Source organism: Polyodon spathula, chromosome 17 (genome assembly GCF_017654505.1).
Source record: "Polyodon spathula isolate WHYD16114869_AA chromosome 17, ASM1765450v1, whole genome shotgun sequence".
NCBI classification, from domain to species: domain Eukaryota; kingdom Metazoa; phylum Chordata; class Actinopteri; order Acipenseriformes; family Polyodontidae; genus Polyodon; species Polyodon spathula.
The window spans coordinates 6,541,571-6,561,115 of record NC_054550.1 but is presented as its reverse complement, the minus strand read 5'-3'; the positions used below and the strand labels follow the sequence as shown (position 1 = coordinate 6,561,115).

At 36.4% G+C, this 19,545-nt stretch overlaps 1 protein-coding gene and 1 pseudogene across 2 annotated transcripts in view; both read left to right on the top strand.

Annotated features, from left to right (window-relative positions):
- Window positions 1-3,148: 3,148 nt before the first annotated feature.
- LOC121329592 (tubby protein-like) overlaps window positions 3,149-19,545 on the top strand; it is a 53,853-nt gene continuing 37,456 nt past the window's right edge. The window contains exon 1 of one of the 2 annotated variants that reach the window (XM_041275252.1): window positions 3,149-3,392. In XM_041275252.1, the coding sequence (XP_041131186.1) occupies window positions 3,337-3,392 (56 nt within the window). In that variant the 5' untranslated portion in view covers window positions 3,149-3,336. The remainder of the gene's footprint in view (window positions 3,393-19,545) is intronic. The other variant, XM_041275250.1, reaches the window with a different exon arrangement.
- Window positions 15,554-16,750, top strand: LOC121329813 (annotated as a pseudogene).

Genomic DNA, 19,545 nt, shown 5'->3' with positions numbered 1-19,545 from the left:
GATTTCAGTTCTTCACTATAACTAAATCAAGTTTTTGTTCCTGAAAATATCCACACAGCAGGACGATGTTTGTACCTTGTAAAGGCAACCTTATGGTTCCCAAGTGAGCTTCTTGACCACTATACAAAAATGTATGTGCTGTTTTATTTGTTTTTATTCATAACTCAACCCGCCACTCAGGGTCTGTAACAGTGCACCACACTGGCCTTTACTCTGAGTCCCTAGGGATTTACATTGCCTGTCATCAAGAATAGTCAAATGGGTTTGCCCTGATTTGAAAATACTATTGATTCAATTGTGAGAAGCAACAGCAAAGCAACGAAGCAACTAAAATGATCCCAAAATCTTTGAACATGGAGACAATCAATGGCAATTACAGTATATGACATATTTTGCAGAATATCATATGCATTGAAATGCTGAACTAATGACTATATCAGGTCTTGCATACTATAATTTCCCATGACAGATGAAGTTACATTGGTTTGATTGATTGTTTTTAAAAAAACGTTTAACCTTGATTTCATTTGCAAGAAACGTAAGATCTAAAGATTTTTGTTGAGCAACCGCTACACTAGGATTATAACTTGAGAGCCGTCTTCATGGTTCGCTCCACTGGGATCAATACAAATGGAGCACTTTATTGCTAAGGATGACAGCACCTTTGTAAAACACGAATTTAGAACCAAAGAAATCACTCATATCATTTGTGGGATTAAAATGCATACACAATGGAATGCATGCACATAAAATTATGGTCTTAAGTGATTCTTCCTTCCTTTGTACATATCAACTAAGTACTGAGAATAATTATGTTGAATTGACTGTTAAGCTAGTCTCTGAGTGTCTCATTGCCCCTCACATTCCCAACAGCTGATTACTCATAAATATTTTTTATTTCATCATCCTACTACTGCTACTACTACTACATTTTCAGATGATCATACACTTTCTCCTTGTGATATTGACTTTCCAAGTACCAATGTAACCAACCTCCTAGGTGTATTGCCGTTGTCATGCAAGATGTCCTCTCACATATGGTATATCCTTTTTATCTTTATGTTCTTTGAAAATAGGAAAAAAAACACCTGAAATATTTCATGCCATCTCAAAGAACACAACCAAGTAAACACACCACAAAATAGATGACAGTAACAGGGAAAAAAAATCAAGGGGATTAATGCACATTTGTACCTACATTATTTCTTTTGGGAGTGAGCCACACTGTTGCTCAATATATATATTTATTATACAGTCACCTACTACCAGCAAGACAGTTTCACCTTGGTTGCAAACCACAGACCTCTGGGATGTCAGGACCCACAACAGTCACGAAGATCTTAAGAAAACCGTGCCTTCAGCAATAGATGTTTTGTAATGCAAAGCAGTCTGGATGGTTTCCATTGCTTGAATTTGTTTGCTGTAGGCTAAGTCTACAAAAGGCCTGAAGAATGTGATTAATATATTTATAGATTCACTCCTGAATTTTTTTTTTTTTTTTTCTGGCTGAAGAGAAAAAAAAGCAGACCAAGCGGGTACTTGTGACATTGATACGTTTTCATCACAGTAGACAGCAGCAAGAAATATCAATTAAAACCAACCCATTTAAACCCAAAGTCACTTCAGACTTTCAGTAGGAATTACACTAGCATTAGCCATCATTCTTGTGCAAGATTATTCATTTTGACTAAATTTATGACGCAATAGGTTTTGAGCAAGCTCTTTACTCTCAATCATCATTAGCTTGCCCCAGAAAGAAAAAAAAGATACCTAATAAAGTTAGCAAACCAGACGAAACTACTTAAATATGTAATTGACGGGTTTGTTAACAGTCTTAGGTTGAGCTAATGATGACTTGCAGTAAATAACTTTGAATCAAGCCAAATATGTGTAAAATGCAAATTAATGCCACTGGAAATACGATCCAAAACCATTATATTGAAACTGCTTCCAGGGAGTGTCTCACAGTGCCCCAAAGAAGTCTAACAAAAGAAAGCATGATTTTGACAAAACCCTGGGATGTGTTGTTTGATATTTATTAGCCAGCTGGTGAGTACTGTAGTCCCTAACACTAAACTTCATTCTGCACTCCATAACTCCAATGGGTCATGGATGGATCCAAAATAATTATATATGTATTGTATGAGACTACAAAAGGGAATACTGTGATTGATATTTTTTCTTTGTGTTATAATTTCTAATTGCTATTACACCCCATATTTAAGCCAAACTGCGCAAATCCATTTCCAAAACTGATAGGCCAGTGTTGGCATCACATGCAGAATCAGGGATGCCGTCTATCTGACTTTACAAATCAAACATAATGTCCTTATTTTAGGCAAACTGACTTCCCTCCACCCTGCACCAAACTGGTCACTCAGAGCAAGTGTCAGAAATGTGTTATTATCAGTAGAGGGTTGATTTGTCTGTTAATTAATACCTTTGTATAAAGAAATCCAATAGAATAACTGGCCCTGTTTTTTTACATCGGTATTTTATGGGCAAATTAATTGACTAATTGATCAAGCAGTGTAATGCTTTGCCTGTGGTCAGAATTGAAACTGTTTTATTTTAAATTCAAAGCGGATCCCTTGAGAGCAATGACATATTAATGAAATCACATTTATAAAGCAGTGCTATCGTTTTGTTTTGTTTTTTTGAGACTGCAACACTTGTTGCATGTAAAGGAATGCAATTTAAACTCTGTTATTTCCATTGACAGAAAGGAAACACTAACACTGTCATGCACATTCTTACTATAATATTCATATACACAAAATACTTCATTGGTGTAATTTAAAAGAAGGTTGGATGGAAGACCCAGGGTCTAAGATGATTTTGTAAACGGGGAGGGGATTGATGTCAAAGGACGGCGCTGTATCTGTGGAAACAGGAATAAATAAAGAGCAGCAGAGTGCAGGAGGCAGCCTTCTCCGTCTGAAAGGCTGATCTATGCATCTTTCGCTCGCTATTTCAATTGAATTTATTGGACCAATTAAATAATTGGACCAAGTGTGAGAGTGCATATCCTACTTGCATTTACAATACTGGCATTCTTATGCGTGTGTTGCGGATTTTATTACCTTTCTCCAAATAAATGGTACACTCCTTAGACTGTGAGAACCAGCTAAATCAGTTTCCGGGTATCACTCTTCTCTGTTCGTAGCAAGCGATTGGGTCTCCTTTGAAAAAATGGGATATCCGTGCTAGCTATCCATAGAGACTCGGCTGCAATGCCGACGTTCTTTTCTGTATAAACCTAGCAGGGAAGGTTGCTTCTTTCGTACAACAATATAGCGTCCAAGTACACTTCCAGTAATTGTTCGTGAAAGAAGAATGGATGCGGTAAGCAGCAACAGGACTATGTCTTACAGCAGATGGAGTTATGACAGGTAGGTTTTCTAAGATACTCACATACAGCGGGAGTTAAGTACTGGTACATTAACTACATCAGGTAGTAATAGTATATGGCTGCTTGCATTGTATTTGGTATCAGTTGTAAGAATTATATGTCGCGTATACTTGCTCCCTGTCAGTTTTTCTTCAGGTGGGTTGTCAAAAATCTTGTTTGCGATCATAGTTGCAAGCTATGCGGTTTTGTACTTGCATCATGAATGGTATTGATGTTGAATCATAAAGGAATGAATGTGGCAAATATTGTAATATTTATGCAAGTTTTTTTTTTTAATTTTTAATCCGAGCAAATTTACCAGCACGCCTGCTTATGCGTGCAAGTTGCTAAAGCTCAAAATAACGCAAACATCTTTCTAAGGAAGCACTACAGTAACTCATGATGTGTTGGTGACAGACTGGTGGTCCAACATTGAACCATTTAAAAAATGCTCAAAGAATAGGTGTTTGACAAGATTTATGAAACAAAAAAGTGTATTTGATTGTAGCTGTAGAGTGGTATCTAATGTTTTTTTTTTTTTTTTTTATATATATATATATATGTATAATTGTGTAATGGATTTGTATAATGGATTTATCAGTTTAAGTGTTTATCAGTGTGGAAGCTTTCACAGAAAACCCTTAATTGCATTTTGTACACAATATTATCAATAATATGAATTAGTATTTAATTGGGTCAGAAATATAATCTCTTCAATCTATTTTTCTCCTCCTTTTTATTGATATATGTGACGATAATGTGTGTTTTTCTAATTAATTGTAACTTTTATTAATACAACAGTTTGCATTACATATTTATAAGGTACATCGACTATTGACATGGGGCATGCTTGATGACCATCGTTTGTTCTATTTTCTTAAGAGAACCGAGGAGTCATTTATTTTGTACTGACTGGGGTCTAATATAACCAATTAAGTTAGCTTGTGTGCAACTTTGTCATAGCAGTTTTATCCAATGCTTGCCTGTTTGTCCACCCTCATTCATTGCCAGTGGTGTTTACAATTAGTAGTGTTCAATTGTTATTATGCAAGGGTTAAGGCAGAATTAATTTTGTCAAGCGGAGCTGAACCAATATGACTTCCTGTTTGTGATAAAGAGGTGCAGTGATTGCTTACCAAGGAAAAATACAGCATCTGTTTATTCTTACAATATTCATACAAAGGTGTGGATGCTGGTCTATGAATTGTGATTTCCCCACAGATATTTCCTCATATTGAACGCAGTTAACCAGACATTAAGCCACTCTTCAATATGAGCATAGTAATAATTCTATAGATTCTAACATGTTCATACCATTCCTTTCAAACAGGGGGAGGCTGCAAACTGTATTTGAGTTTTAGAAAATGTCATCAGACTGAAACAGCATTAAAATGCCAGCTTTGAAAAATGGAATTGAAATTTACCGTGGACATGTTATGCATAATTGATACAACTGAAAGTTTTTTTTTTTTTTTTTTTTTTTGCATTAACATTTTCTTCAAAGTGACTAATGGCATGGGACCAGAATGACTAATTCACTTATGTCAATGCAAAGCTCTACTACGGTTTAGATGAGAACTGCAAGACAAATTCTCATTTGCACATGGCATGCATTTCTTTGGCTTGAGGCTGACAAATTAGGATTCATTTTGTGCTCTGTGCCTTTGAAGATCTAGACCCTGCTGGCTGAATGGCTCATCTCCTTCCTTAAGTGACCTGTGCAGGAGGCAGATTAGATTAGAATCATTTTCACTGTGTTTAATCAATTTTTGCTAGCAATAATAGTGTAAATTATGCAATGCAATATAGATCGATTCCATGAAAATGCTGTTTGCTACACTGATTATTTATTAGATAACGGCTTCCATTGTTAGGTTTTATTGACAAAGAAATAGAATGTCACACTAAAATTCCAAACCATCCTACCACTGTTCATTGGTATGCTCTATCAATGCACAAATGACAGGTAAAGTACCAAGCATTATCAGTGTTGAGACTATTCAGGGCTCCTGAGCCAGCACAACTCTTTAAATGTTTATCACTTGCACCACAGCCCCGACCACCACCCCTGTGCCACAGCCTGGCGCCTGGGAGTTAGATCTCTCGACCTGGACTCCTAGACATCTCTTTGCATCTCTAGTCCCTTCTTAGGAGCTACAGTGGAGCAAAAGCAGTAATCCCCTCTGTAGGTGAAAGATCTAAATGTACATGCTGTTATAAAAAGGTCAACCAGTAGTTATGCTCTATTAATCCTATTTTTTTTTTTATAAAGGTTGTTTCAGAATTGTGTGAAGTACCTGTTTGTATGTTAAATAACTGTCCTTTTTGTTGTAGTGAGAGAGACAAAAGTACAGGCATTTACAGGATACTGCTTATAGCTTATTGCCACTATAATAAATCGTAATGCGTCTGCTGTTAAGCTGTGGTGCTTATTGCAAGTATATTTTTTAATATAGGTGTGCCGATCTAATGAAATGTAACTGTTTTTGCACATTGCAATAAATATATATGGGCAATGTTTCAGTACAATTGATTTTGCTTTAGGTTTTCAGATAAAAGCATTTTGCTTTATTAATGGCATTCTTTCTTCATGTTTTCCAGTACAAGTACATAAATTTGTGTGTGTGTGTTTCAGTAATATGAAAAATGATGCTTTGTTTGAAACAAACACACATTGACCTCTGATTTAGCGACTCTGTTACAAGCCCATGCTTGGAGCTGTTACCCATAGTACTGTGCAATGTATCAGTGACATTCTGGATCCCTCTGGGTAAAGGTGGAGTGACTGGGTAAAAAACAAAAACAGGCTTGATATGTAAAACATGCAGCTCCTGTGATAAATACACAATAAGAGATGCTTGCAATACACAGACTGTCCCCATACTTAATGGAACTTACAGTAACTGTGGAACCTGACATACCCAATGTAATTGGTTCAAGGGATCCAGTGGATATGTGAGGGAGTTATACTACATCGTAATTGCTCTATTAATATCAGGACATTAAACATTAACAATGTTAGGCACGTCAGTGTGTGCATATATATATATATATATATATATATATATATATATATATATATATATATATATATATATATATATATATATATATATATATATATATATATATATATATATGTAGTTGGTCTGGTCAGTTTATAGCATGAACTTTTCATAAAGCATTTACCTGAAAGGATGATTGTATCAGTCCTTTGGTCTCATTGCTGGATGTAGGTACTACTGCCATTTCTAGTTGCCTTTTGTTTTTTAACTTACATTGCTTCATGCAGCTAAACATATGCAACTGTATCACTTGGTTTCACTTGATTGGTTTTGATGATAAGCTACTGTAAGTAACTGACATCTGGTAATGTAATTGGCATATGTCTTCTTTATTACTCTCTGGTCTCTGGGTAATGCAGGAATAGGAAAACAGATTTGTCAGAACGGCATATTAGTAGAACAGTACTTTTAATTTATGTATTTATTTAAAAAGGAGATTACCAGTTGAGATTCTTTTACATTGTGTTGTTGGCAAGACAACACAGACAGCAAAGCAAATAACAGTACAGTAGTTGAGTACATAAACAATATATGAATAAATAGTATACAAATATTGACTGCCATAGTGGAAAACTGTTCCCCCTAGGGTTGACACAACTACAGACACCAAAGGCTGAGGACCCTTTGTTAAATCTACCGGTAAGTCATATTTCTACATACACATTATTAAGCAAAGTAGTCATTCTGGCAGGGAATTCACTTTAACCTTAGGTCAAATCCCATAAACTATGCATAATTTAGGCGCTTCCAATACCGGATCGAATCATCAATCGATAAACAACACATCCAATGATTTATAAGCTTTATAAGATTTATATCTTACCTCAGTCCATTACGTGCCTGCTGAGTTCGCCTCCACCTGCTTTTTGGCTTTGTCTAACGGGAGGACAGCTGTCCTGCCCCCCTGCCCATGGTTTCCCTATGGTCAGCCTCTCCACTTATCTGTGAGCTAATTTATGGACAGGGGTACCTCGAAAGTTGAGGCCAAAGGCCAAAGAATGTAGTGTAGTGTTTGTATAATGTAGTACATTGTTGTTTGAACTGTTTTAATACATAGTCTATCACATGAGTTTCTGGACTGAACTTTAATGTGTACACGAATGAAATGTACGAATATAAAGGCACTCATTGGCACACATATCTGTAATATCTGGAAAATTGATATCATCACTAATGTTGGACTGCTGTTAACTGCTGAGATTATTGCTAACCTTGATCTGTGAGCTACAAAATGCACTATATTAAATCGTTAACGGATACCTTCTTACTGTAAAGATTTATCTTGGTTACCATCATCACCGTTGTAAACTCTGATAAATGAATGTCAAGTAAGTTTGATTTCCATTTTAATTATCAAAAAAAACAAAAAACACTGGCTTGTCATTTCAGTACAACAGCGAACGGATCTGTCAACTACCATCGTATTTCACACATGGCTAAGGCATTCCGAACTGGTCTTCAATTGGATGAGAGGGCTTTCTGTATTATAATGGATCTATGTTGTTACGACACCAGACTGGATCTGGTTAACACAAATGAGATATCAGCTTCCCGACTAGATTTACTGCCCCTTCCATGTGCCAAGCTGTCAGCAGCTGCGAGGGAACCAATTATGCTACATCTGATCCATGGAAACAAGCAGGTCTGTGTGAATGATTTGGCACATACAGCGTAATAAACAAGGGGATCTATTTTCTTCACTTTTATTTTGTCTCCTAACCTACAGATGCCAGCCTGTGTTTCAGCATTCTGCAGCCAAAGCTAACACAAGTTAAATGCATTAAGTTCAACTTTAATTAATAAGGATAATAATACTGATAATTTTTATTATTTTGGCTGGTATGCACCCCAGGCATTTGTTCCCCAGTTTCAACCAGTTTGCAATGTTTTATTAAATTGAGTACCTTCTATATCCCATCCTTCTGACTTGACATAGCATTACAGGACTGGAAGAAATTTTTGAAAAATGTACTATACCTTAACACAGGTAAAGCCAACATTGGCAAGCAGGATTATACTAATCTCACAGTGACTGAAGCTCATTAATAACATTTTTTATTTGGTTTAGAATTTCATTTTCCAATGTGTCTCATTGCAAACTGTGTTGGAACTTGCCTTTTTATAAAATAAAATTAGTCACCCTCCACAAAACAATGCCAGCTGCGAGATTTGGGATTTGTTCTAACGTGTCATCTAATAATCTGGATGCAAAGGGCACTATGCCTGCTACAGACACGATATAAAATGGTCCTGTATATGACACTTCGATGAATATGATTGTGTCACGTTTCTGGGGGATATCATAAGAATCGAATGAGCTCACCTTTTATAATGTGTGATAAAAATAAATAAATAACCTTGTTATATTTACTTATACATTCCAGATACGCTATAAGTGCATCAGCAATGGGTTCCTTTTTGTTAATTACAATATAAGAACTAAATATGATTATGATGCAGATGAAATCTGCTACTAGTTCATTTGATCCCATTCCTACTAGGTTCCTTAAGGATGTAATAAAGCCTTTGCTTAAGAAACCTAACCTAGACAGCTTGGTGCTGAATAATTTTCAACCTATTTCCAATCTGCCTTTTCTTGTAAAGGTTCTTGAAAAAATAGTGCAAAAACAATTAAACGAACACCTAATTTCTAACATTTTTTAAACGTTTCAGTCAGGTTTCCATTCTTACCATAGCACACTTATTAAAAGTAACGAATTACCTCTTGATAAATGCAGATTCAAACGCTATCTCCGTCTTGGTTTTGATAGATCTCAGCGCTGATTTGACACTGTGGATCATGACATTCTTTTAGATCGTCTTCAGAGATGGGTGGGACTTGAAGAAAATGTTTTGATGTGGTTTCGATCTTATCTGTCAAATAGACAATGCTTTGTTTCAATGGGAGAGTTTTCATCTCAGTTGGCAAATATAACCTGTGGTGTTGCACAGGGCTCTGTCCTTGGCCCTGTTTTGTTTTCTCTCTGTATGTTACCCCTGGGTAAGATTATTTGTAAACATGATGTTAGCTTCCACTGATATGCTGATGACACAAAATTGTACACCTCTGTGAAACCTGGTGATACTTCCAATATACCTGTACTATTGGACTGCATTTCTGATATCAAAATATGGATGTCCTAACATTTCTTACAGTTAAATTCCAACAAGACTGAGGTCTTAGTAGTTGGTTCTCAGAAACAAACTGAGTTGCGAAGAGTCAAATTGGGTGACCTGAAGTGAGAAATCTGGGTGTCATTTTGGAGTCACACATTAAAACAGTTACAAAATTATATTTTTACCATCTTGGAAATATTGTTAAAATCAGATATTTTATCTTGTTTGCTAATGCTAAAAAATTAGTCCATGCTTTTATTTCTTCTAGATTAGATTATTCTAACTCCCTCTTTGCCCGACTCACTAGCCACGCTATGTCTTGGTTGCAGCTTGTGGAGAATGCAGCTGCTTAACTAAAACAAAAGACAGTCCGCTTTACTCCTGTGCTGGCATCTCTGCACTGGCACTCACATGAAAACACAGGATTGATTTTAAGATTTTAATGTGAACATATAAAGCTCTAAATGAGATGGGTCCTGGTTATTTGACAGAGATATTGGCTACCTATGAGCCTCAACAGGTATTGAGGTCTGCTAGTTGTGCCCTTCTCAGCAGGTATTTGGTATATACATAGACAAGAACAAATAATTAATTGATTGGTAGGAAAATTTTCAAGACCAAAGTGATTTTTGAACATTTTAGCCAAAGATAATATCCCTTTCTTTGGTGCTTGAAAAGCAAAAACCTTGTACTTGATTTCCATGGGTGATCTAAGGAATAGAAGAGGACACCCCTGTCACCAGATGATTTAATACTTGGTGAGGTTGTGTCACACACTGTCACACTATCTCTCTCTCTATATATATCCCTTAAGGCCAGCTCCTCAATGTCATGCATCTTTGTAATTTGCAGGAATCAACTTATGGCATATGTCCTGCCGTTTTTAAATAAATAAACAAAACACAAACGCACGGCTTTTCACCATCATCTTAAATAATAAATAAACATGTCAGACGGCTTTCATCCATCCGCACATGAACACAATCTATTTATATACTATGACTACTACGACTACTACTACTACTAATAATAATAATTAAATTAATACCTACATAAATAATAAAATGCACCCAAGGGTCGGGCACCCTGTCACATACTTTCACTGAAAATGGAGGTAAAGATCATACTTGCAGTACCTAATTAACCTGACCTATAATAATACTAAGCCATTTTCTATTGTGTTTGTTAGCAATCATACTTTCTGAAAGATCTGGCAAATTTCCAGCTGTCGCGTCGTTTCGGTGATCGCTTCTGGTGTGCACTGTGTTTTCCAAGCGAATTTGTCGTGTCGCTCCAGTAAAAGGCGTGTCGCTCCTGATGTGTAAGGGCCATAACTGTTTTGAGTAAAGAAAGAGTCTGCTTCCCTGCTGAAATTAATTCAACTGGAGATTTAAAGGGAATTTGTAAAAATCTGCAGACGTAACTTTGGAATATTCTCATATTAGTCTACAAGGACTAGACAGATACAAAGGGGCAAGGGCAGCTACAATGGTCTGAGCCACAGGTAGAATGAGCACTGGAGCAGTACCAGTGACTCTGCAGTATGTGTTCCTTGTGTTCATTATGTACCAGAATTAAGCCTGTTTATCCCCTGGTGGCAACCAGACAAGGGGGAGCTAGCTGGGAGCCCTGCCAGTTAAAACTTGTAAACAAATCTAAATGAAAAGGAAATCACTTTTCCTAGAGCAAAAACATAACAGACTATGGAACCTGAGATTCTGAAGTTTAGATGTTCCCTGCATATCCCCTTAAAACATGAATGACATGAACAGCAGTTTAGTTTTAATTGCACCTTTCATAATGAAAAGCTTTTCTTTTTTATACCACTTTTGGTATTGGTCTCAAGGTAGTTGTGCTTTTGCAATGCAGGCATATTCAAATTATGGATCAAATTGGAGTTCATTTTTAAATGTTGCTATTATTTCTTGGTTAAGAATGCCTTATTGGTATTGGCAGAAAGTAGGTTTTTAAATAAATAATTTTTAAGATTAATGGTTTTAGATTATTACTAAGGCCCTGAAAAGACCCAGTCATACAATATATCGTATGGAGATATACTATACCCTAATAACAAGATGAGTCTGCCTACACCTACTACAGAATAGAAGACGGAGCATAGAGTCTACAAGATGCTGGACGGTCCATTGGTCCAACAGTTGCTTGAGGTTTTGTTAACACTACTGCTGTGTACCTATTGTATTGAGGCTCATGAATATATGCCAGTGGTTAAAGTTGGACAGCCAGCTAAACTGGTTGGATGATGGGTCTACTGTAGTTTCAGACAAGGGAAATAATACCCTCAGAAAAGTTATTAACTGCAGGGAAGAGAGATACAATAGCATCTTAGCAAGAGGTTCCTCTGCTGAGATGCAAGGGGGAGTCTGGTGGAGTCTGGTTGTCATCATCATGTAGGATTGCCTACAGTTACAGCAGGAAGTCTGAACCTTTTCATGTATGAAATAGTGACAATAGCTGAAAATAATGTCTATTTTTCTTTTTTTTTTCCCATTGCTATATAAGGGGAAAAAATGGCATCCTTGTATGTCATCATGCAATCGCGTCTTCCATATATCCCCATATAAAGATTAGAAGAGTTTTTTTTTTTTTTTTTTTTTTTTATATGTGCCCATATGAGGTCACCATGCATGAAAGGGTTAAAGCCAATGACTGGTACCCAAAGATAAACTAATGAGATAACTGGGGATGAAAAACTCAGTTGAGATACAGTTCCAACTGTTGACAGCAATATAAGCAATGGAATTTGTCACATCTATACAAGTTTAGGGACTTATTTTCTGAAATAAAAATATTGCTGATACATATTATCGGTAAAATTACTGACCTTTTCTTTTTACCTATACCATAAATGTGTATAGGAAGTGCATGATTTAACTTAGTTGAGAATAGTTTGATTGATTATTTTAAGTTATTATGAAGAGTATTTGATGTCAGGGAACATATTTTCTGAATTGTAATTTATGAACCAGAAAAATCATTATCACATCCCCTTTTTCTTCAGGCCATCCAAAAAAGCCAGCATGCATTTAAATCTGTAAAGAATTAATATAAATGCATATGGAAGGACTTCTTATTTCTTTCAAAGGCCAATCACACAATAACACATAAAATGTGCTTACCTGCCTCACTGTGGACATGCTCTGTTTCACTGTAGCACTGCCCCAATTGCCACCTCTGTGGAGTCCTGACTCAGTGGTGATTCGTTGACTGTGCTACTGTATTTATTACAGCTCCAAGAACAATAATCATCAACTCAAGACAGGGTGACCCCAATGGAAAATAAAGATAGACTGCGCAAACTGAATTCACTTCAGTAGTGCTCTTATATTATAATTATAAGACAGTGTCCAGGGGCCATAAGGCTGCTGTGTGTGTTCAGCCTAATAATGAAAATCTAAGTACAAGTAATTCCCTTCCACAGTAAGGGTCTGCTTCACAGTGAGCATAATATACACAGCTGGTATAAAGTCTCTAAGTGTATATCTTGTCAACACATGCTGTGTCCTATAGTATCTAGGTTACAGCTTTTGGTACTGGCACAGAAATTAATGATCCTAACATCAACATGATTACTTAACTGTGAGTTTTACCATTACCCAGGGATATGATATGAGGCTGAATAAGCAAACTGTAGTTAAATAACCATGTGAAATGCACATATGAGCATCGACAGACAGTTAGACACACCATATACTGTTCCTATGGTAAAATCTTACCTTTTTTCTGCATGTACTCCATAGGGTGTCTGCAGGAGACCTGGAGAAAGCCAATGGTCATCGAGTGGCATTTTGGTATCTATAACTGTGAAGAATTGGCAGTCTTGTAACAAGTGAAAAGAGACATCTCTCTTTTTAAAAAATAAATTGTAAATGCACTTGCCTTTTGCATTAGCGCTGTCCACATGACTGTGATTTTATATATATATATATATATATATATATATATATATATATATATAAACATAATTTAGTTACATTAATTACTTTTACTTTTATTTAACATCATGTAATCAAAGAAACTACAAAATGATATCATAACAGTATATGGAAAACTACAAAAGCAGTAATAAATTCAGTATTTTAACATAATATTATTCAGCAGGTTTTATGAAGCAAAATGTGTTAATTCTATAGGATGGCCATATCTTAGAATGACTGCTCTTACCCCTTCAGTATTAAAGCAACGCAAGCCAGAACCACTTAGAATGAATGCGAACAACATATACAGTAAGGGCACATATAAAGATCGTCCAGCCTTTCAAACTGCCTGTAGTCGGGCTCTTGTGTAATATGTGGTGAACTTCATTGTTCTGCTTGCCCTTCACATGAACACAACATAGGATTAAATTGACTGCACAGATTAGACATGCAGTTTAACTGACCTCTCTGACTTCCTGGCGATTACAAAACAGCACAGACATTAATTGCATTTCTATTGCCGTTGTAACATCCCAGAAATTAAAAAAGCTAAGAATTATTGTATAGCTGGAGGTTTTGATTGCTGATGCATGGAGCAATGACCCCCATTGATCCTTTCTTGGTATGGAAAGATATAAACGGAGCACTTAATAATAGCCGAGTGCCCAGCAACTGGTTGTAATGGTATTAATAATGGGACCTGGCACTTGTGTGTTTCCACCAGGCTGATTTTTAAGAATTGCTGGAGGTGGAGGGAAAGGATCACTCACTGATCCGTTTTAAGGGGAAAATCAAATTAGTTTAATGGGGTACCGGCTCGTTCCCTAGTCGAATGATTACCTCTTTACATACAATAAGATTTAATTGACAAACATATCTGCATTCTGTACACATAAAGGCCAAAAGGTCACTGTAGAAAGTGGGACTGTGAATGTCAAACAGCACAGAATATGTGTTGTGGTCCATAAGGCATCCTATGAGTATCAACATGGAACTCTGCAAAGCAAAACGACTGCCCTTTATTAAACTATATGGTAACTATGCAGATTTCAGCATATTTATTGTACTGCCCTTTAGTTGAAATGTTATTTTCCACATTCCTATGCAGTATATACTGTATTCGTAGTTAAAAGGTGGCATCTGAGGAGTTTTCATCCCCATTTTGTGTTTGGTGCAGTGTACAAAAACATTATACCCAAATCTGAAAACAATACTGTAGCATAATACATGCCCAGGGTATTGTTTCCAAGCAACTTCAAGTCTTGCTTAATCTAATGTTGGCCCCGAGTGCATTCCTATTGCATTGTATGGCACACTATTTCAGGTGTTCAGTTAGATCTCATTACTGTATTGATAAAAATAATGCGTGGCTTCTGCACACGCGGATTAATCTTGCACATTAGTAGATTTATTGCCTCATAATGGTGACAGTTACACTGCTTCTGGTTATTTAAGTGTAAATATGCTGACGGCAGGTGATTTAATACGTTTTTAATTAGCACTTGTTTCTTTTTAATCATGTGACAATATTCCGTGAATATCAATTTATAAAACTCAAGACTCACTCCAAGGACATTCCTGCAGTATCTATATGATTCAAACTGTGTTGCATTTAAATAATGATATTCTCTTCTGGTACTGGACAGAAGATTTTAATAAAAGTTGCTAGAACACTAGCAGCAATACAGAACGGATCCAAATGATTCAATAAAGGTGGAACCTATTACTGGAGCCTTTTGTTCTATGATTTTGAAATTCACTAGAGAACATGACAACACTCATAAGCTTACCTAAAGGAAGCGATCACAATCAAGGTGTTTGCTTAGTGTCACTTCCATTATTAAAGCTGCAGTGTGACATACCTCCTCCTCTTTCTGTTACATTGTCTAAAGGTGAATACATTGCCATGTTGTAAAGGTGATGTATGTAATAATAGTAAAAAATAAAAAGACCAAAGATAGCAATGCTATGGCATATATGGAAAAAACATGACTTCACACAATCGGAAATCTCTACTACTTGTACTGTGGCAGCCGGAAGTGACTATGGCAAACATCAAGGCCTGACACCTGCGTGCTAAGAAGGAGGAGCTGCTGAAGCAGCTGGATGACCTCCAGGTGGAGCTGTCCCAGCTCCGTTGCGCCAAGGTGACCGGCAGAGCTGCATCCAAACTCTCCAAGATCCGTGTTGTCCGCAAGTCCATTGCCAGAGTTCTGACTGTAATAAACCAGACGAAGAAGGAGAATCTGAGGAAATTCTGCAGAGGCAAGAAGTACAAGCCGTTGGACTGGAGGCCCAAGAAGACTCATGCATTGCAGGCTGAACAAATACGAAGAAAGCTTGAAGATTAAGGAGCAGCAGAGAAAAGAACGCCTACACATAAGTTTGTTCTCTTGTATTGAATAAAACACAAAAAAGAAAAAAAACCCTACTACTACTACTGCTACTACTATATTAATAATAATAATAATAATAATAATAATAATAATAATAATAATAATAATAATAATAATAATAATAATAATAATAATTTAACTTAGAAATTGAGTGTCTCACGATGAATTGGCGAGAGCTGGCAATACTGGTTCAATTATTGCAGCATGTGGTGAGACAGGCAGAACTTATGGTGAGTTCAGACTACTTGCGTTTCTAGGGTACAGAATCAAAACACTTTGATTTATTGTCGTAATATTTGGTACACAGATGTATTCTATGATTCAGTGTAGTTTCATTACTATGTCATATATGCCAATGGTCCTTATAAGGTCGGGACGGTCCCGATTTCCCAGTAAATGTCCCGCGTTCCAATAGAAAAAAAAAAATTATTCTGCACAGTAGAGTTAGTGAAAACCACACGCTGTGCAAAGGTAAAAATGCTATTATTTATTTCTATCTATTTTTACTGTCATGATGGTCGTCGTGTTGAGTTGGGGGAGATGCGTATATTGTGATAATGAGTGTTTTCTTTGCAATTCCCGCTGAACAGTTTCCAGCTGTTGGCAAGTATGCTATGTCACTGCTTTAAACACTGGCCATTTTAATAGTATATATCTTTTTCACATCGTGTTTACAAGCTATTCCATTAGAGATGCCTTTTCCCTTATATTATACATGGGGAGGTGGTTTATGTTTATTCAGAACAATTCTAGTTTCTTTTTAGTTTTAGAATTGTAATTGTTCCCCTTGCAGAAAAGAGTCCTGCTAATAACGAGTTTGAGAATTTTGCCCGGGTGTCCCAATAGTTGTTAGATAGTAGTGTGTATTGTAACAGGAGCAGCAAATCTCCTGCTGAATGAGGCTTTGATGTCTAGTAAAGCAAGATTTTTTTTTTTTTTATAAAAGCACCTGATCTCTTTGCAGCACATTGCTGTAATTCATCTGGTGCATGAGAGGACTGGAGGCTCTAATAAAGGCTGGGCACAAACTATAGAATGCAAATAAAACCATGGCAGGTTTACTGCAGGCAATATATTGCTTCTTGTTGTCTGTGTGATTAAACTGTGTCATTGCACAAGGTTTATTTAGCAGACAATTATAACATGCTGAAAATGTTTGATGCTTGATTTCTTATGTCAGCAGTGTGTGTGTGTGTGTGTGTGTGTGTGTGTGTGTGTGTGTGTGTGTGTGTGTGTGTGTGTGTGTGTGTGTGTGTGTGTGTGTGTGTGTGTGTGTGTGTGTGTGTGTGTGTGCAGATTTACTGCAGTGAGGTGCACAATGCAGACAGGTCTACCTCTCTGCAGAACTGACGCTTTATTTTAAAGGCATACTTTCTACTAACCAGTGTCTTTAAAATCAATTTCTTATTAATCTAGCATTACATGTATTATACCATACCCCTTTACTTTTGTTGAAGATCGTTTTGATCTTTGCTTGAATTATATACTTTTAATATGGGATATGCATATATATTAGACCAAGCTATATAAGTCAAATTGCTGCTACATCCTGTTGTGTCCCTTCCTGCTCAGTTTTGTTCCAGTGGTATAGCAGCAAATAAGTTCTATTAATAATTTTATATTTGAACTATTTTGTGATTTCCCACAGAAATCTTTAATTCATAATTAATTACTTTGCAGTAAACAGTTTAATTGAACACACTGTATTGACTCACTTTAAAAACTCAATCGTAACATATATTGTACTAGAAATAAACTCTAATATTGTCAATTTCGTACTGATTTTTTGAACAGCGCTATCTTTGTCACTAATGCCTTAGATGCATTTTATTATGTTTTTTTACAATTATCCACAAAATAACCGTTCTGCTTGACATGGTCTGCATTTATTTCTTGCACAAATTGAGTGACAGAATTATTCAAGTCACATCTGTCTTTGCCAAATAGATTTTCAGGTTACAGTATGTTCTTGTGAAATGTCATTTTTAAAGCTGAGTCTGAGGTGTCCAGGTGTTTTGTGTACTAAACAATGATGCATGATTTCTACCTGCCTGCCCAATATACACAGATTGTATGATTTATTCACTTAGCCACTGGAATACCTGTCACTGCACATTGTTTCAGCATCAGTCAGGTACTACATGTCTATTGCCTAAGGGAATTGCTGTCCTGGTAGCTCTAACACTGTGAATCCTACTGTAAAGATGATGAGGGTCTATTTTAATCATCTAAATAATCTTTAAATATTTGTTAATCCTGCTGTCCCCCAGGGATGATTTATTGACTAAAGACAATACATATACATTGGCCCCAATGTCTTTGTTGCAAAACTGAGAGGAAAAAATATAGGAATATTTTTGGTACAAGCAGTAGCTGAATTGGCTTGCCTAGTAAAAACACTGCTGAAGTGCAAAGTGAGTCAGCCGAGTGCGGTCAAATCCAGTTTGTTGTGAGGAGCCCATCTTTGCTTGGGATCTACAGGGGGGGTTTCATTAGCCTTTGCGCTCCAGCAAATCCAGGTGGAGACGTTCTTGGCTGGTCCATTGCCTCCACGGTTCGTTAACTTGGTAACACTCAGTGCTTAGGTTGGCAGGTGCAACTAGGCCAATAGCTTTGACTGCAGGACAGAGGTTGTCTGATCTTCCTGATCAATAAGTTTGCTGCAGCAAATTTAATTTGGGCATTTCAAATTGTTCAGAACAATGGGGATACAATTGCTAAATCCATCAGACGTTAATGCTTAATGAATTGTATGCTTAACTGGTCACTTAAATAGTAGTCCACATTTACTAGAAAAGTTATTTGCACATGTGCTTCATGTGTTTACTCTTGAATTGAAATACAGTTTTGACAATAAAATTGCTTATATGGAAATGGCCTTCAGATCATGGAGGGACTTGCCTTTGGTTCAAACCTTTTCTATAGCCTTTGAGGTAAAACAGGACTGGGCAGGGGCTGCATGCTTAATTATAGACCCAAATTCCATTTAGCCAGTATGTGACTGAAATACAAGACTTTGGAATCTGGAATCTGGAAAGAAATGATTCAGACTAGTCAGCTGCTCAATATTCATTGGATGAAACGTAAAATCAAGGTCCTATTGTAGTGACTTTGCAGCAGACTGGTATTAAATAAAATACTAAGTGGTTTTAATAGAATAGTACAGAATTAAAACTTGTATATTAATATTTTAAATGTGGTCATTTTCATGCATTGCCAGATAATTAAACAGCTTTTCAGACAAGTGGCTCCTTCTGGTACTAAGAGCTATTCAATTGCATATCAGATAAGTTCATTAAATGACAGGTGGCGAGGCATAACCTCATTTTTTTATACTTGATTACACCGTGTAACACATTTTTTATTTATTTTTTTGTTCCTGGGTAGTAAGTGTTATTTCCTAATTGCTTATGCCTCAAAAGTATAGAAAATGGCTATTATTCCCCACAAACTTTGCTTTTGTGACCAGGACAGTGATATTTCAAAATATCACTATTTCCAATGGGAAAACGGGCAAATGTGTGTCTTTTCGTTCACATAAAGTCAGAAAAAAACAACATATGAATCCAAATTAACATGTATTTATACTAAAGTAATACAAAGATGACTACAGTAAATACAGTATAATCGTAAATCTCAAA